The 19,381-nt window shown below is 39.6% G+C and overlaps 1 protein-coding gene across 1 annotated transcript in view; it reads left to right on the forward strand.

Annotated features, from left to right (window-relative positions):
• LOC134586243 (cyclic GMP-AMP synthase-like) overlaps positions 1-17,462 on the forward strand; it is an 89,207-nt gene extending 71,745 nt beyond the window's left edge. Inside the window, exons 3-5 of the mRNA XM_063441736.1 lie at positions 11,868-12,116; positions 13,015-13,117; positions 17,007-17,462. Coding sequence (XP_063297806.1) covers positions 11,868-12,116; positions 13,015-13,117; positions 17,007-17,361 — 707 coding nt within the window. The 3' untranslated portion in view covers positions 17,362-17,462. The remainder of the gene's footprint in view (positions 1-11,867; positions 12,117-13,014; positions 13,118-17,006) is intronic.
• Positions 17,463-19,381: the final 1,919 nt, after the last annotated feature.

The raw sequence follows: 19,381 nt of genomic DNA on the forward strand, positions 1-19,381 counted from the left end.
AGAATGGCAAGGGAGGGAGGGGGAGAAAAAAGAGAGTGAGGAGGGAGGAAGGGAGGGAGGGGGAGAAAGAGTGACAAGGGAGGGAGGGGGAGAAAGAGTGACGAGGGAGAGAGGGGGAGAGGGGGAGAAAGAGAGTGACAAGGGAGGGAGGGAGGGGGAGAAAGAGTGACGAGGGAGAGAGGGGGAGAAAGAGCGTGACAAGGGAGGGAGAAAGAGAGTGACAAGGGAGGGAGGGGGAGAAAGAGAGTGACAAGGGATGGAGAAAGTGAGTGACAAGGGGGGGGACAGAGGGGGAGAAAGAGAGTGACAAGGGAGGGAGGGGGAGAAAGAGAGTGACAAGGGAGGGAGGGAGGGAGGGAGGGGGAGAAAGAGAGTGACAAGGGAGGGAGAGAGATTGACATCCACCACACACACACACAATCACACAATCATGCCACCCTTACACACACAGAAACACACAATTCATCCTTACACACACTCAATGCACCCCGTGCACACACACACACGCAATCACACAATCATGCAACCCTTACACACACAGCAACACACAATGCATTCCTTACACACACTCAATGCACCCCGTACACACACTGCATCCCGTACATACACAGAATCACACCTTGCAGCCCTTACACATACAAACACAGATTCACACAATGCATTCCTTACACACATATCAGGACATCCCCTACACACTCCACCCCCTGTGAACAAACTCATTGGTGGAACATGATTTAGGGTGTACTTTAAGTTGGGCACAGATCCAAGCAATCAGCATCTTGAAAGAGATAGATAACAAACAGGAAAATGTTCCTAAAAGGAACACCAGAGAGAAATGGAGTATAAAATAAAATGAGAGAGTCAGTCTATAGCAGACTGACAATGTTAAATTATAGAGCCTATCTCCCTGGTAAACTAGCTAGACAGGCATAGAAGTAGAAAGTAAGTAAGTGAAAATCAAAAAAGCAAAAATTCCATAATTTAAGTGCAGATCATGGTGCTAAAAACCACCAGTGCCCAGTGCTCATATAATATGAGAAAAACGCCCAACGCGCGTTTCGGTGCCTTAGGAGATGCACCTTCGTCAGGGTACAACATAAGACTGAAAAGGAGTCTCTTAAATACTTTATGTGCCAGAAGACACGCATACCTGTATCCAATGGGGTCTGGGGGAGTGTCCCACATGTGTGCCTGATTGCGATCGGTGAATCAATGTATCGTGTATGGGCCCAGTCCATGTGTTATACGTGGAGGAGGGGCCACATGACGTAATGAATATTCCAACGTACAGAGTATTGCAGGGTGGGTGGATGTCCCGGCTGCTCACTGCCAATAAGCTTAGAGTAGGCGGAGCCAGGAAGACAAGGGCTTGTCTACGTAATCTACATATTCACCCGCCAATCAAACTCATGTGGGCGGGTCCGAAAAAACGTATCGGACTGACAGTTTTGGATTCCGGACTGGATCTATGAATAGATAAATAGATGTCCTCATAAATATCTGTGTGATAAATCTATGCCACCAAAAAGTGGCTATATGTAGTTATGCAAGATCTATGAACAGATTCCACTGTATATATAAAATGAAAAAGACTATATGATCACTTAACTGAGTGAAACTCATGTTTTTATTATTTTTTATATATATGTACAGATAATATATATAGATCCACTCTGCATTAGTAATAGGATCTATAAATATAGGCAGAATTTACTGCAGAGGACTCTGTCACAGTGATTATAAATATATTTATGTGTATATAGTTATGCATGTATCCATGTCTATAACCATCAGTAGACCCCCATATTGTGTATTCATGTCAAGATGGATTTAGAGATATAAAGAAAAATATATAAAAAAAAATACTAATACAAGATAATAACTAATAAACAAACAACTACAAATACTATATTACAAAATTTACAAGTGTATCAGGCATATTAAACAGATTTACAAGATATATACATATATATATATATATACACACATGATGTGTATAGTGTATTGAGATGCTTGGATTGTGGTTATTATAGCCAGACTAAAGTCATTCTGTGATACATTAATCTGATATAAAGGGTGTATATGAGAAACCCTCATTGATACCTAGAGGTGAGAGAGTTTTGAGCTTATAAATCCCAAAACTCTCCCTCTGTAGCAGTCTTTTGTCTAGATCACCACCCCTTGGTCCCAGTGTAACTTTTTCAATGCCACAGAATCTGATCCCTTCTGATGAACCCCCATGATGTATTTTTAAGTGTTTAGAAACTGGGGTGTCTATCAGTCTTTTGGGATTAACTGAGTTAACATGTTCCCCTATTCTCAATTTAAACTTGCGAGAAGTTTTTCCCACATAGAGTTTATTACATGAACATGTAAGTAGATATACAAGGCCTTTGGATTGACAATTAAAAAAGTTTTTAACCTTAAAATCCTGAGTCCCTGACGAGTCTGGGAACGTTTTAGATGGTCGGCGTATAAATTTACACGCCTTACACTTTTTTCAGCCATGTTGTTTTCTGAGGTACATTTTTAAGGTGGCTAGGGACCAAAATATCCTTGATATTGCGTCCCCTTCTTGCTGTCACCGATGCCCTGGGTGTAATCAACCTATGTAGATGTGGGTCTTGGTGTAGAAGGGGCCAAAATCTATCCAGGATCTTCATAATTTGATGCCAGCCGGCATCGAAATTCCCTATACACCTGATAATCTCTTGTGATGATTTTGAATTGATCTCTTCAACTAAAAGGTCTTTGCGGTCTACAAGTAGTGCACGTTTATATGCACTTTTTAGGCATCTATTCGGATATCCCTTTTGTTTAAACTGATGCTGTAGGACCTTGACCTTAAGTTTAAAGTCATCTAGAGTAGAGCAATTGCGTCAAAGACGCAAGTAATGACCAATTGGAATTCCTTTTTTAAGTGAAGGGGGGTGGTAACTTGTCCAGTTCAAGAGGTATTAGTCGCTGTAGGTTTGCGAAAGAGTGTAGATGTAAGATCTCCTTCGTCTGTCAGTGTTATGGTGATGTCTAGAAAATTGATTTTCTTCCCACCAATAGTCTCAAAATGATGTCATTGAGATTTAAGAGACTAACAAATTCTAGGAAGAGATCAGAGGTATCCGTCCAGATAATCAATACATCATCGATGTATCTTTTCCATAATTTAATGTGTCTTGTAAAGACACCCCTCTTTTTAATATACTTCTAGTATTTCGTTCAAAAAGATGCCTAAAAAGTGCATTTGATTAGGGTCAGGGGCCTTATCTAATATGTTTTCCTTCTGAACTGTTGGGGAGGTCTGCCTCTGTTCCATGTCCGCGGAACTAGATTTTCTTCCATACTCGGTTGTCCTAAAAAAGACACCCCTCTTTTTAATATACTTCTAGTATTTCGTTCAAATGGAGATATTAGATAAGGCCCCTGACCCTAATCAAATGCACTTTTTAGGCATTTTTTTGAACGAAATACTAGAAGTATATTAAAAACAGGGCTGTCTTTTTTAGGACAACCGAGTATGGAAGAAAATCTAGTTCCACGGACACGGAACAGAGGCAGACCTCCCCAACAGTGCAGAAGGAAAATATATTAGATAAGGCCCCTGACCCTAATCAAATCATCAATCTATCTTCATATGCCCCCACTCAAACAGAACTACAACTCCTACAACGAGATATGTCCTTTGTTCCAGTTTCTAACTTTGATAAGTTTAGCTGGACAAGAAAATTGCCTCTGCACAAATTTCACCGCTTTAGAGATGAAAAAAGAGCAAAGAACCTAGGTCTACAAGCCTCAGACATCGGCGCATTAGACACTTTAGTGGATCTACTCATCTGTAGCGATAGCTCTATAAAATTACAACCACCGTTTACAAATTTGAAGAAAAAAAGTCTGTTCACTCCACACTTGGTTAAGTTTAAATATATAGACCTATTTGTGGAGTTAACATGCAATGAAATTGACAAAATTAACCATAAAGATCTCTTGATTCAGCCCAATAGCAACATCTCCCCACAGGAAAATACATCCCTTAAACATCTTAAAGAAATGAACGAGGTGATATTTAAACCTTCTGATAAAGGGGATAACACTGTCATCTTAAACAAACCAGACTATGTTTCGATGGTGCACAGACTAATTGAGGATAGCGATACATATGAAGTACTTAAGGGCGATCCTACCAAGAAATATCTAGCAGAATTAAAAATAATTCTAGACACCGCGCTGTCCCTATTTTTTTATCTCAAAGGAGGAATATAACTTTATATTCGTAAAAAATCCTGTCACTGCCACATTCTATGCTCTTCCAAAAGTGCATAAACAGCAACCAATACTAAGTGGAAGGCCTATTGTTTCTGGCAGAGGCAATTTGACTCAAAATGCTAGCCTGTATGTAGACCAGATCCTGAGGAAATTGTTTTTTGAGCTTCCTTCATACTTAAAAGATACTAAGCATACACTGAATATCATAGAAGGAATTAAAATTAACGGTGATGCCATTCTATGTAGTCTTGATGTCGAGAGCCTTTATAGCTCAATACCACACAAGGTGGGATTGCAACACCTTAGAGCACTCCTGGATAGAAACCCGGTTGTTTCGATAAGACACAATGAATTTGTTCAAGACTTAATGCAGTTTATCTTGACACATAATCATTTTATTTTCCAAGAAAAATACAACCACCATGTGAGAGGGACAGCTATGGGGACGGCGTGTGCCCCCTCATATGCTAACCTCCACCTGGGTTGGTGGGAAAGTACCATGTTGTTTAATGATAACATGGAGAAGTACACAAGACACATTAAATTATGGAAAAGATACATCGATGATGTATTGATTATCTGGACGGATACCTCTGATCTCTTCCTAGAATTTGTTAGTCTCTTAAATCTCAATGACATCAATTTGAGACTGACTAGCGAAATTGGTGGAAAGAAAAACAATTTTCTAGACATCACCATAACACTGACAGACGAAGGAGATCTTACATCTACACTCTTTCGCAAACCTACAGCGACTAATAACCTGTTGAACTGGCCAAGTTACCACCCCTCTTCACTTAAAAAAGGAATTCCAATTGGTCAGTACTTGCGTCTTCGATGCAATTGCTCTACTCTAGATGACTTTAAACTTAAGGCCAAGGTCCTACAGCATCAGTTTAAACAAAAGGGATATCCGAATAGATGCCTAAAAAGTGCATATAAACGTGCACTACTTGTAGACCGCAAAGACCTTTTAGTTGAAGAGACCAATTCAAAATCATCACAAGAGATTATCAGGTGTATAGGGAATTTCGATGCCGGCTGGCATCAAATTATGAAGATCTTGGATAGATTTTGGCCCCTTGTACACCAAGACCCACATCTACATAGGGTGATTACTCCCAGGGCATCGGTGACAGCAAGAAGGGGACGCAATATCAAGGATATTTTGGTCCCTAGCCACCTTAAAAATGTACCTCAGAAAACAACATGGCTGAAAAAAGTGTAAGGCGTGTAAATTTATACGCCGACCATCTAAAACGTTCCCAGACTCGTCAGGGACTCAGGATTTTAAGGTTAAAAACTTTTTTAATTGTCAATCCAAAGGCCTTGTATATCTACTTACATGTTAATGTAATAAACTCTATGTGGGAAAAACTTCTCGCAAGTTTAAATTGAGAATAGGGGAACATGTTAACTCAGTTAATCCCAAAAGACTGATAGACACCCCAGTTTCTAAACACTTAAAAATACATCATGGGGGTTCATCAGAAGGGATCAGATTCTGTGGCATTGAAAAAGTTACACTGGGACCAAGGGGTGGTGATCTAGACAAAAGACTGCTACAGAGGGAGAGTTTTGGGATTTATAAGCTCAAAACTCTCTCACCTCTAGGTATCAATGAGGGTTTCTCATATACACCCTTTATATCAGATTAATGTATCACAGTATGACTGTAGTCTGGCTATAATAACCACAATCCAAGCATCTCAATACACTATACACATCATGTGTATATGTATATATCTTGTAAATCTGTTTAATATGCCTGATACACTTGTAAATTTTGTAATATAGTATTTGTAGTTGTTTGTTTATTAGTTATTATCTTGTATTAGAATTTTTTATATATTTTTCTTTATATCTCTAAATCCAACTTGATATGAATACACAATATGGGGGTCTACTGATTGTTATAGACATGGATACATGCATAACTATATACACATAGATATATTTATAATCACTGTGACAGAGACTGGCTAGCGAAATTGGTGGGAAGAAAATCAATTTTCTAGACATCACCATAACACTGACAGACGAAGGAGATCTTACATCTACACTCTTTCGCAAACCTACTGCGACTAATAACCTGTTGAACTGGACAAGTTACCACCCCCCTTCACTTAAAAAAGGAATTCCAATTAGCCTATTTAGTAATTTTCAATAAAGCTGTAATCTAGGCTTGGGTATAGATTATATCCACATGAATTTTGGACTATATCCCTAACTTACTTATCTCTGTGGTTGGCATAGGAGTATGCCTGTATATACTTTTGTTTGATTATTATTATTAGTTCTATATTTGGTCTCTATTAGTCTTTATCATATATGTTTTAGCCAGTTTATCATCACCACTACATTGCTATACATATTTCCAGGTGATGTAGCTGGTCTCAGGATTGTTTACACACTGAGACTAGTTACATTGTTTCTTTGTGTTTTGGCTTTGGTCTATTTCTGGGGTTAAGCCCCTTTGAGATACCTGGAGTCTCTCCGCGGTACATAAGTCAGTGGGGTGTACACGTCACTATCCCATTTTTTGGGGTAGTCTGTACGGGTATACACCCATGGTCTTAGAATTTTCTCTGTTTTCTATATATATATATTCATATCAAAATACAGTAAGTATAAAATGACATATTTATATACATAATTAAAAAAAATGTCACCGTATTTTTTAAAAAAAATATTTATTTGTCATAAAATAAACACACAATTAGTGATGTACCGAACTGTCCGCCGGCGAACAGTTCCCGGCGAACTTAGCGTGTTCGCGTTTGCCGCGGCGGGCGGACACATGCGCAGTTCGATGCGCCCCCTATTCGTCATCATTGGGCAAACTTTGACCCTGTGCCTCTCGGTCAGCAGACACATTCCAGCCAATCAGCAGCACTCCCTCCCTTCCACACCCTCCAACCTCCCTCCCAGCATCCATTTTCGATTCATTCTGAAGCTGCATGCTTAGTGAGAGGAGGGAAAGTTTAGCTGCTGCTGATTAGATAGGGAAATTGATAGCTAGGCTAGGGTATTCAGTGTCCACTACAATCCTGAAGGACTCATCTGATCTCTGCTGTAAGGACAGCACCCCAAAAAGCCCTTTTTAGGGCTAGAACATCAGGCTGCTTTTTTTTTTTTTTCCCTGTGTAATGTAATTGCAGGTGCCTGCCTGTCAGCTTCTGTGTGAGGTTCACATTGGATACTGTGCCTACTTGCCCAGTGCCACCACTCATATCTGTTTTTACAATAGGTTAAGCTTTACATTTAAAATAAATAATTTTTTTTCACTGTAATAGAAGAGCAGTTGCCTGCCTGCCAGCTTCTGTGTCAGGTTGGATGCCTTGCCCATTTGCACAGTCAGTGCCACCGCTCATATCTGTTTTAACAATAGGTTAAGCTTTACATTTAAAAGAAATATTTTTTTTCCACTGTAATAGAAGAGCAGTTGCCTGCCTGCCAGCTTTTGTGTCAGGTTGGATGCCTTGCCCATTTGCACAGTCAGTGCCACCACTCATATCTGTTTTAACAATAGGTTAAGCTTTACATTTAAAAGAAATATTTTTTTTTCACTGTAATAGAAGAGCAGTTAGTTGTCTGCAAGCGTCTGGGTGTCAGGCCTACTTCAACGTGTGCTCTGCAGACCTGTGCCAGCGTGCTTTGACAGTTGCCAATCATATCTGGTGTCTCTTTAGCGTGCTTTTACAAAGAAAAAAGGTTTCCAGTGTAAGCTAATAGCAGCCACTCAGTGTCCTTCAAGCGGCTCTGTCAGGCCTTCCTTCAGCGTGTGCCCTGCACAACCCTGCCAGCGTACTTTGACAGTTGCCACTCATATCTGGTGTCCTTCCTTCAGCGTGTGCTCTGCAGACCTGTGCCAGTGCACATTGCCAATCATATCTGGTGTCTCTATAGCGTGCTTTTAAAAACGAATTTTTTTTTTCATTGTTATAGATTGAATAGCAGTTACTTGTCTTCAAGCGGGTGTGTCAGGCCTACAGTGTGTGCTCTGCAGAACTGTTCAAGTGCACATTGCCAATCATATCTGGTGTCTCTATAGCGTGCTTTTACAAAGAAAAAAGGTTTCTAGTGTAAGCTAATAGCAGCCAGTCAGTGTCCTTCAAGCGGCTCTGTCAGTCCTTCCTTCAGCGTGTGCTCTGCAGACCTGTGCCAGCGTGCTTTGACAGTTGCCAATCATATCTGGTGTCTCTATAGCTTGCTTTTACAAAGAAAAAAGGTTTCTAGTGTAAGCTAATAGCAGCCAGTCAGTGTCCTTCAAGCGGCTCAAATCATGTCGCCTGTTGAAAGAGGTGACCTTGCTCGGGTCCCAGGTGTGCGGTTCCTAAAATGGCTGCCATATACACGTCCACTGATAGGAGACGCGGAAGGTATTAAACTGATATGAACAATACTCCACTCCTATCAGTAGGTCCGTCCCATTGTGATTTATGCCCCCCACCCACCGCGCAGGGATGGGGGCCAGGGGGGAAGAAAGTAGGCCCCCCCATTGTGATTTATGGCCCCCACCCACCGCGAAGGGGTGGTGGCCGAGGGGGGGAGGACAGTAGGTCCCCCCATTGTGATTTATGGCCCCCACCCACCGCGCAGGGGTTGGGGAGGATAGTAGCTCCCCCCAGTGTGTATCATGGGCTTTGAGGACAGGTGTCAATCCATACCTGCCAAGTGACCCTATGTAGGGGTAACAGTCCCTATTCTGCTCTGTGTCAGTGTGTATCATGGTCTCTGTGGACGGGGAACAGTCTCTATTCTGCTCTGTGTCAGTGTGTATCATGGTCTCTGTGGACGGTGAACAGTCTCTATTCTGCTCTGTGTCAGTGTGTATCATGGTCTCTGTGGACGGGGAACAGTCTCTATTCTGCTCTGTGTCAGTGTGTATCATGGACTCTGTGGACAGGGAACAGTCTCTATTCTGCTCTGTGTCAGTGTGTATCATGGACTCTGTGGACAGGGAACAGTCTCTATTCTGCTCTGTGTCAGTGTGTATCATGGACTCTGTGGACAGGGAACAGTCTCTATTCTGCTATGTGTCAGTGTGTATCATGGTCTCTGAGGACGGGGAACAGTCTCTATTCTGCTCTGTGTCAGTGTGTATCAGGGGCTTTGAGGACAGGTGTCAATGTTAGGTGATTTCTGCCCTTTATGGATTAAAAGCAGACTCTGCATCAACTGTGCAATTTTCCATGGGAGTTTTGCCATGGATCCCCCTCCGGCATGCCACAGTCCAGGTGTTAGTCCCCTTGAAACAACTTTTCCATCACTTTTGTGGCCAGAAAGAGTCCCTGTTGGTTTTAAAATTCGCCTGCCCATTGAAGTCAATGGCGGTTCGCGCGGTTCGCCGGTTCGCGAACATGTGTGGAAGTTTGCGTTCGCCGTTCGCGAACCAAAAATTTCGGGTTCGCGACAACACTATACACAATATATAAAATTATATATTATATATATATACACACGTGTGTAATTTTACGTGTTATGACGTTATATATAAGATATATATATATACTCAAAAGGACTTTTCTATAGTGGGTTTATTTGTACAAAAAAAGCTTACATCGAAGTGTAAATCATCTGTATCGAAGTTTCGACCCCTCAGGGTCTTTTTCAGGATCTTGAAAAAGACCCTGAGGGGTCGAAACGTCGATACAGATGATTTACACTTCGATGTAAGCTTTTTTTGTACAAATAAACCCACTATAGAAAAGTCCTTTTGAGTGCTCCAGTTTATCGCTTGATATTTGGACGGCAGATGCACCAAAGGCAGGATATATCCGAGTTCATTCAGGGGTGAGTGCCTAAATCACTATTTTTTTATATATATATATACACATTTTTTTTAACTTTTATTAACTTAATTTTAACTTTTCCACCAGCAGGGTAACTGCCTGTCAATTCAGGCAGTCCCCCTGCTGGCAGTACTGTGGACACCTATGGGGGCCATGTGACCATTCTGAGCGGTCACATGGCCCCTGGAGGTCCTAAATTGGAGAGGGGGGGACTCTCTGGGCTCGGTCCAGACAGTCCCCATAAGAGAAGAAGACCGATCGCCGGCGGGGGAACGCGGCGATCGGTAAGTACATGGGGGAGGGTAGGGGTTAATTTTTTTTTTATTACATTTTTTTTTTATTTCTTAAAGGGACACTCCAGGCACCCAGACCACTTCTGCCCAATGGAGTGGTCTGGGTGCCAACTCCCACTACCCTTAATCCTGCAAGTGTAATTATTGCAGGTTTTTATAAACTGCAATAATTACCTTGCAGGGTTAACTCCACCTCTAGTGGCTGTCTACTAGACAGCCACTAGAGGGCACTTCCTGCTCTATAGCACAGAAAACCTGTGCTAGAGCGTCGCTGGATGTCCTCACGCTGTGTGAAGACCTCCAGTGTCCATCAATTCCCCATATGAAAGCATTGAAAAGCATTTTCAATGCTTTCCTATGGGGAGCTCTAATGCGCATGCGCATTAGGTCTCCCCGGCCGGTGGGCGGGATCAGTCTCGCCCACCGGCCGACGTAAAGACTGGGAGGAGCGGCAGCGAGAAGAAACCACCGCCGAGGGACATCGGCCGGGTCTCAGGTAAGTTACCTGAAGGGGTTTTCACCCCTTCAGCAACCGGGGATTGGGAGGGAGAGGGAACCTGCAGTGCCAGGAAAACTGATTGTTTTCCTGGCACTGGAGTTTCCCTTTAATTTTTACAACTGTTACTGAGTGCCTCAACCCCTCGAGGCACTCAGTAAACGTTAGAGCATCTGAAGCCTGCGAATGGCTCAGATGCTCTCCCTACACTTCCGGCCGCCACATGCGGCAAACCCTGAAGTGATGGCTCCGGGGGGGCGATCACACGGGTCCCCGGCAGTGTAGGGGGGTATTACACGATGCCTCGATATCGAGGCATTGTGCAATACCCTAAGAGCGTTTGGAAACGATCACAATCGCTTCCAGCGCTCAAAATAGCCGCGGATGTACCAGGTACATCCGAGGTCCTTAAGGGCTGTTTTTTTGTCGGACGTACCTGGTACGTCCGCGGTCGGAAAGGGCTTAATGCATTGCTTGTCTGTGCCTCTCCCCCCTTTTCCTGTCCCATTGTTTTCCCAGCAGGGTGTTGTTCCAGGAACACTGCCAGACCAGTTTAAACTAGCTGCTTTGTCCCTCCCCAATCTCCCATCAGCCCTTGCTATTGTGTGACCCCACCCTTCCTTGTACTATAGTACTCTATGCACCCTATTGTATGTAAATGAGGCTGTTGGGGCTTAAAATATGTGTGCTATGTCTAGTAAATTAGTTGCTATTTTTACCTTCACCAAGGGGTGTCTGGTGTTTAGGGAAATTTGCTGATGGAAAATGTGTCCAGGGCTATATACACAGTAGCCTGGTTCAGGGTGGAAAAGGCCCTCAGTGATCCCAGTCAAGCCTTGGCGACTGGGTCTGTAGTGCTCCAGGGTCCCTGATAGCTACGAGGAAGCAGACTTGACGGAAGTACTCAGTCGGAGTACTGGAGCTCCGTCACAGGTATTGTCAAAACTGTTCTACACATGTTTTTACTATTTAGTGTTTTTTATGTCATATTTAGCAATAACATTAAATATATCTTCTCCATAGATGAAACAATTACTCTTACAAGGAAAACTCCCAACTGTCCTGCTATTACTATTGAGATTAAGATTAAAAACACACCTGAGAAGATATCAGTGGACCTTGTTCTTGCTTTGGAAGTAACAGGGAGCTGGCCTTTAGCAACTAGAGGTGGAATGAATATTGATCGTTGGTTAGGGAAAAAAAAGAAAAGGGGGTACAAGTACGAGCACGTCTGCTTGGTAGCCAAGCAACCTGATAAAAGTAAAGACAAAGGTAAACTTGATTAATTGTCTGTTTAGTCTGCATGCAATGTTTGTGCTAAAGGATATGCAATGCAGGTAATGTGGATGTGAACTGCTTACATTTTGTATGGAGAATGCTGTTTAAAAAACATGCTCCGTGCTAATTAAACAACCCTAACTTGAGTTAACTGCCACATTTTATAGTATTATAGTGAAAGGTATTAAATGTAAACTTTATGCAGCTTCCACGGTGAGCACTCACCAGACCACATAGTGGTTCAAACTATTCTATTGCTCCCATAAATTGTTATAGGACCATGGAGGTTATAGGCATGTATGTGCTTAGTGGAGTTGCAGTTCAGTTGTAAACTTGTCTGTGAAAGTCTGGTGGTGCCAAATGGTCACCCTTTAACCCTCATTATTAGGCAGTTGGTGAGACACTAACAATCAAATCGGTTTACCTCACTCTGAAGCTTAGAATGTTTTTTTTTTCTTTTTTAGCCAAAGGATAAAATGTATGGCTCCTCTCACATATGTTCACTCAAGCTCCTCCCTAAACGACACGCTGTATGCCACACTGTACTATTGACACACACAAGCCCATACTCACTCTCACACACACAGTGTATGGCATGTGTAAAACAATTTTATTTTTTATTTCATCCTGTTCCACTCTGTGCCTTTCTCTCATCTCTCCTTACTTGTCTCCTTCTTATTGTGGTAATTAGCGAATGTCAGAACACAAAGAGACAATGAATTCCTTGCCCTGACCCTTCATCAGTGCTGCTGCATGCACCCGGCAGGGCTCAAAGAAAAAAAATATGTCTGCCGTTATCTAAGGAATACTCTCCCTTTAATAAAATGTATGAGTAGAGTTTATATTTGTTTGTCAAGAGTTTATGTTTTGTTTCCATTGTTTACATATTTAGTGGAAGCCTGGCGCCTTTCATTTTCACACATCGAAAAGGAAATAATTAAGAACCATGGTAATGCAAAAACTTGTTGTGAACGTGAAGGACAAACATGCTGCAGGTGAGTGTAATTTGAAGTTCCTGTATTGTAATAAAGCTATTCATTAAAGGAACACTCCAAACACCATAACCACTGGTGCGTGCTACAGTAATTTTTTCCACTTTGGCCCTAAATGTGAAATCTGTTTTAAATTCACCTTCCATTCGCCACAAATCTCACTTTAGTGTATAACTTTGCAGTTGTTTAACACATTTTTGTTTTGCAAGTTTAAAGGGATACTATAGCGCCACGAATACAAAACTGTATTCCTGGCACTATAGCTCCCTCTGCCTCCCTCCCTCAATGAGCTGAAGTGATCCCTACAGTGTCCCTTTAACCTGATGCATGAGTTTCCATAATTGAACTTTCCTGAATTATATTTGGATTGCCACTGCTAAATATCCCATGCTACAGCTACTCAGAAGTATTGTGCAGAGCAAGACTGTATGTATTGTATGTTTTATTTCTATTAAGGAGGACCCTTTACTCTAAACTCTCTTAAAATAAGTTGGCAGCATGGCAATGTATGAGATCAGATCATGAACAAGATTAAGAAGCATGTTTTACATAATAGATGTGGAATATTCATCCCATGAAAGTAGAAAGTCAGATATTTTGGTGCAGGAACAATCCAAATTGCTTATACACTGATCAATCACAGCATTAAAACCACTGACAGGTGAAGTGAATAACATTGACTATATTGTTACAATGGCACCTGTCAATGGGTGGGATATCTTAGGCAGCAAGTGATCATTCAGTTCTTGAATTTCATGAGCTGGAAGCAGGAAAAATTGACAAGTGAAAAGATCTGAGTGAATTTGACAAATAGTGATGGCTAGACGACTGGGCCAGAGCATTTCCAAAATGGCATTTCTCATAGGGTGTTCATGGTATGCAGTGGTTAGTGGTTACAAATAACATGCAATAGGACATCCCCCAAATAACTTCATACATCCTCCCAAAGGATGAGCACCATATATAAGCTGAATCTATCTTTGAAGAGTTTGAATGCCAAATGTCTTGTTTACAGCAAACACCTTGAACCACTTTCCGAGAGACAGGACACTGATTTCCTACTCGATGACGTGTTGTGGGATCAGCTTCTTTAGATCCCAATGCATATTGACTCACATACTGCCCTTATAATGCACTCGCTCACACAATTGTCGAAGAAAGTCTGGATTTTATGCTCGGAGTAACAACAGCATAACCAGAGTAATGATAATAAGAAAAAAATAAAAAGTAAGGTGATAAAGTATAGTGAAAATGCAGAAGGAAATTTAAAATCCCCTGAAAGTGGATATCATGCCGGGTGGACAAAAATGAGAACGCCATCTGGGCATGACAATGGGAGAATGAAAAGAAATTGCAGTCTTTGTCATGCACAGAAGGATTGAGGGATTTCGCTAACCAATCACTTTGAGGCTTTGGCTAATTAACATGATGATCATAATAATGACAATATTTTCCACCATATGCACTCATTAATGTTTTGGAACTATAAATTAACAGATTATTATTAGTATTTTAAACAAAGGTCTTAAATTCATCCCATCAGGATGTCTAATTCTTTCTCAGTGTATGTTTTAAAATTTTCGAGAACAGGAACTTTAAATATAGTTTTTTGATAGAAATGGCGTAAGTAGACAATAATTTAGAAAATGAAAACGTATGTAAATATACTTAAATGAAAAAAAAAAATCTATTTTTTATCCAAGATCCTACAGAACAATAGATATGTTTGAGCAGTTCAGGATCTTGAGAATTAGATAAAAATAAAAACAATGTTTGTAGTCATTTAAATCCAAAAAAAAGAGTATTGCAATTTAACCCCTTAGTGACCTGACTGCTTTTCAATTTTCTTACCGTTTGGGACCAGGGCTGTTTTTACATTTCTGCAGTGTTTGTGTTTAACTGTAATTTTTCTCTTACTCATTTACTGTACCCACACATATTATATGCCGTTTTTCTTGCCATTAAATGGTCTTTCTAAAGATACCATTATTTTCATCATTGCATCATTTACTATAAAAAAATGTATAAAATATGATTTTTTTTTTTTTAAAACACACTTTTTCAAACTTTGACCCCCAAAATCTGTTACGCATCTACAACCGCCAAAAAACACCCATGCTAAATAGTTTCTTCATTTTGTCCTGAGTTTCGAAATACTTAATGTTAACATGTTCTAAGCTTTTTTTTTTTTAAGTTATAGGGCCATAAGTACAAGTAGGACATTGCGGTTTCAAACTATATAGATTAAAAAAAATGTATCAATAGTGACATTGTAACACTGTTATCTGTCTTAAATCTCTGAATCACACCTCACATGTACATATTTTTTTTAAAGTAGGCAACCCAGGGTATTCAATATGGATATGTCCAGTCTTTTTAGTAGCCATTTCGTCACAAACACTGGCCAAAGTTAGCATTTATATTTGTTTGTTTGTTAAAAATGCCCAAAACTATTATGAACGCTAACTTTGGCCAGTGTTTGTGACTAAGTAGCTACTAAAAAGATTGAACATACCCCATTTGCAATACCTTGGGTTGTCTTCTTTTTGCAAATGGTATGCCATCATGGGGGTAATTCTTATTCCTGGGCTACAATACGCTCTCAAAGGCAACCTAACCAATCTGAAAAATTTCAATGTGAAAAAACGGCCTTATATTCGACCTTGTAACTTTAAAAAACACTCTAAAACCTGTACATGGGGGGTATTGTTATACCCAGGAGACTTCGCTGAACACAAATATTAGTGTTTCAAAACAGTAAAACGTACCACAACAATGATGTTATCAATGAAATTGCCATTTGTGTGTGAAAAATGCATAAAACTTCACTTTCACTGACAATATCAATACTGTGATATGTTTTACTGTTTTGAAACACTAATATTTGTTTTCAGCGAAGTTTCCAGAGTAAAACAGTACCCCCCATGTACAGGTTTTAGGGTATCTTGGAAAGTTACAGGGTCAAATATAGTGCTAGCAAATTAAATTCTCTGGACTTTTGGCCTGTGTTGTCAGGCAGGTCCCCCAAATTGCAATCAATAAAATGTCTTAATTATGTAAACATATTACATAAATATGCACATATCTATATATTTAAAGTCCAGGTGTATATTTATGAAATTATTTATGTAAGTATGTATATGGACATATGTATATTTCATATTATTTTTATTTATATATCCATGGATATATAAATAAATTCATTCTAAGTGTTTTTTGATATATATATATATATATATATATATATATATATATATATATATATATATATATATATATTAATATAAAAATACAGTTAGAATAAAGAGCTTGAATGGCGATTTCCTAATTTGGAGCAAAGCTTGATTCAGCTAATACACAAAGGGGTTAGAGGTGATCTGGGAGCCGTCCCATTTCATGCTACTTGTGTTCTGTTGATGAAGAAGGCGGAATTTTTACCTGTACAACTGTGGAACTGGCGATTGAGGTTTATCTCTTTGCTTCTGGAGGAATTGCTTTGAATAGTATTTTGTGGAACTTCTATGTCCTGAGCTGTACTTTATCTGCTGCCTGCTTGTGAGTGACTGACTGACAGGGTAATACCTCCCAACAATTGAATGTATGTGGGTCCTTCAGGAGGCGTCACCAAGGACACAACTTGCAACCCTAATGATGCCCATATTGATACCTGCAATGAATGGGCCCGTCCAGAAGATGGTCCTAATGCTCTCAGCTCAGCATTAATGCATCTAATATTTGGATGGTCAGACAGTACTGTGAAATCTTATTTTCAATTACTGATCAGTAAATAAAGTGTTTTAGCCTTGCATGTTTTCGATAAGGATTTACATATACATAGAAATTAACAAAACACATGTTTTTTCTGTTTACATATTTTTTTTCTTCTTAACAGGAAAGCATGCCTTAAACTTTTGAAATGCCTTTTGGAACTCATAAAAAATAATTCCAATAAAAAGAACCTGGATGTGTTCTGTTCATACCACGCTAAGACTGCCTTCTTACATTACTGTGCAATGAACCCATTAGATACACAATGGTTAACAGAAGATCTGCAAAAATGTTTTGATGATTTTGTTGGATACTTTCTAACATGCCTTAAAGATGTGAGACTCCCTAACTTTTTTATACCTCGTCACAATCTGTTTGACAGCGGAATTAAAAAAACATGCTTTACTCTTCTTCATAATGAAATAGAACGTGAGAAAAATCAAGGATATCCAATCTTTTATGAAAATGTTCTTAATTGATTAAACAATTTCAAAGTGATTTATGATTTTAATAACTGACGTATTTTCCCCATGATTAACTCTTTGCCCAGCTCACCTATGCAAATGTTTTTGTTTTTTAAATAAATATCCTGATTGTTTACACAAACAAATGATCGCGTATCAAAGAGCCATAGGAAGCATCTACTGTTTACATTGTCTTTTAGAGTAATTGCAGAAATATAAAATTATATTTAAATAGAAATTTTACATGATTGTCTGGAGTGCTGAATAGTATATGTTAAAACTACATTTTTGTACATTTATCTGGTTTAATCATGCGATCTGCTATTAAATTAAATATGGGTATTAGCTTTTTTCAACTATGGCATTTCATGTGCTTTTTTAGTCAGATTGAAGAAGGGTGGTCCCACAATAATGCAATTATAATGAAATGGGCACAGATGAGGGGATAACCCTAAGTGGATAATAGAAACAGGAGAGAGAATCTGTCCCAATGAAATGTAAAGATCAAAAAAATAAATAAAATATACTTTATTAAACAAATACTAAACTACACAGAACAAACATATATGTCAGTATAAATACTACAGTATACCACATACAAAGGTATAATGTGGCAAAAATACTCTAGTATACTACTGGACATGGGTAAAGGTAATGTGCAAAAAGAAAGACAAATAAGACAAAAATATAAAATACTGGTTGAGAGACAAAAGCTCTGGGGTCTATAAATACACCCCAGTGGAATAGCTGAAGAAAGCTAGATATGTTGACACCAGGAATGTGATTAGTAGCAAAATCAATACCACAATGATACAATGGTTAACACCCTAATATGTGTCCATTAAATGCGGTGATGCTATGTAATTCCACATTGTTACAATATCTAGTATCTAAGAAAAAAAATGTAATAGCTTGGCACCTTGAATGCCTGATAGCTGCTCTCGGTACGATAGTAGTATAAACTGAAACTAGAGAGCAGACAGTATAGCAGCTATAAGAGCAAGTCAACACCCAGAAAACATCAAGCAGTACTCAATTCCCCAATGGATGTTCTTAGGTTAATAACCCTGGGTCACAGAGACATGGTTGCTGAAACTCCATGCCATATACTCCAGTATGGGTTAAATTAACACCCGTATCTGTCAAGTCCGATATTAAATAGGACGTCCTAACCAAATGGTAAAATCTAACTGTGGAGTGGGATACCTTCAAATGTATGGTATAAAAAAAAAAAAAAAAAAAAACACACAGTATATATGAGGCTTGACAGGACGGAGGGCAAATAGGAGAAGTGCTGATGTAGAGAATAACAAGTGAATTAAAAACACACGGAAGTCAAAAGAATCCTGACAGCTATTCTGTGCCTTCAAGGGCACCTGTCCAAAGCAAGATAAATCTAAGCTGTCTATATATTGTAATGCTGGGACTAACCGTGCAGAATATTGGCTGAGATGCCAGCTAGTAAGTCCCTAATCTGTGCCTTCGAGGGCACCTGTCTAGCGTTAGGAAGAATATCGAGCTGGCTAACTCAGAGTACACTGTGATCCATGTCTGGTTGCCGTGAAAGCGGTGAATCAAAATCAGCTTGATAAATGTTTGAGTATATGTCAGGATAGAAAATAATAAGCTGGAGAGCATTCACAGGAACCAATGATCAGTATAGGAGCCCCATGTCCTTTTTAAAGTCAGTGCTCAGTGGTCATGACAGAGACCTGATATTCATATGTTGTTTACTGTAGTAAAAATTGTTACAATTTGTAATAAAAATTCTAAAAAAAGCTTTGACACTGGGAATTATGGTCAACTTGTTTTCTGAATAATGAGTCAATTAACTAATTTTCCAATTGAGGAATTGGTTAATTCAGCTTAAATTAATTACAGAATATTGGTCTAGTAGTCAATTAGTTGAATTAATAACAATAACCTTGATAGAATAGTTGTACTAGTGCACAAGTTCTTAAATCTTCACTTACAGTGGCTCTACACCAGTGTCCACTACCAAAACACCAAAGATTAAAATGAATACTTCATTTTA

Source organism: Pelobates fuscus, chromosome 2 (genome assembly GCF_036172605.1).
Source record: "Pelobates fuscus isolate aPelFus1 chromosome 2, aPelFus1.pri, whole genome shotgun sequence".
In the NCBI taxonomy this organism is placed as follows: domain Eukaryota; kingdom Metazoa; phylum Chordata; class Amphibia; order Anura; family Pelobatidae; genus Pelobates; species Pelobates fuscus.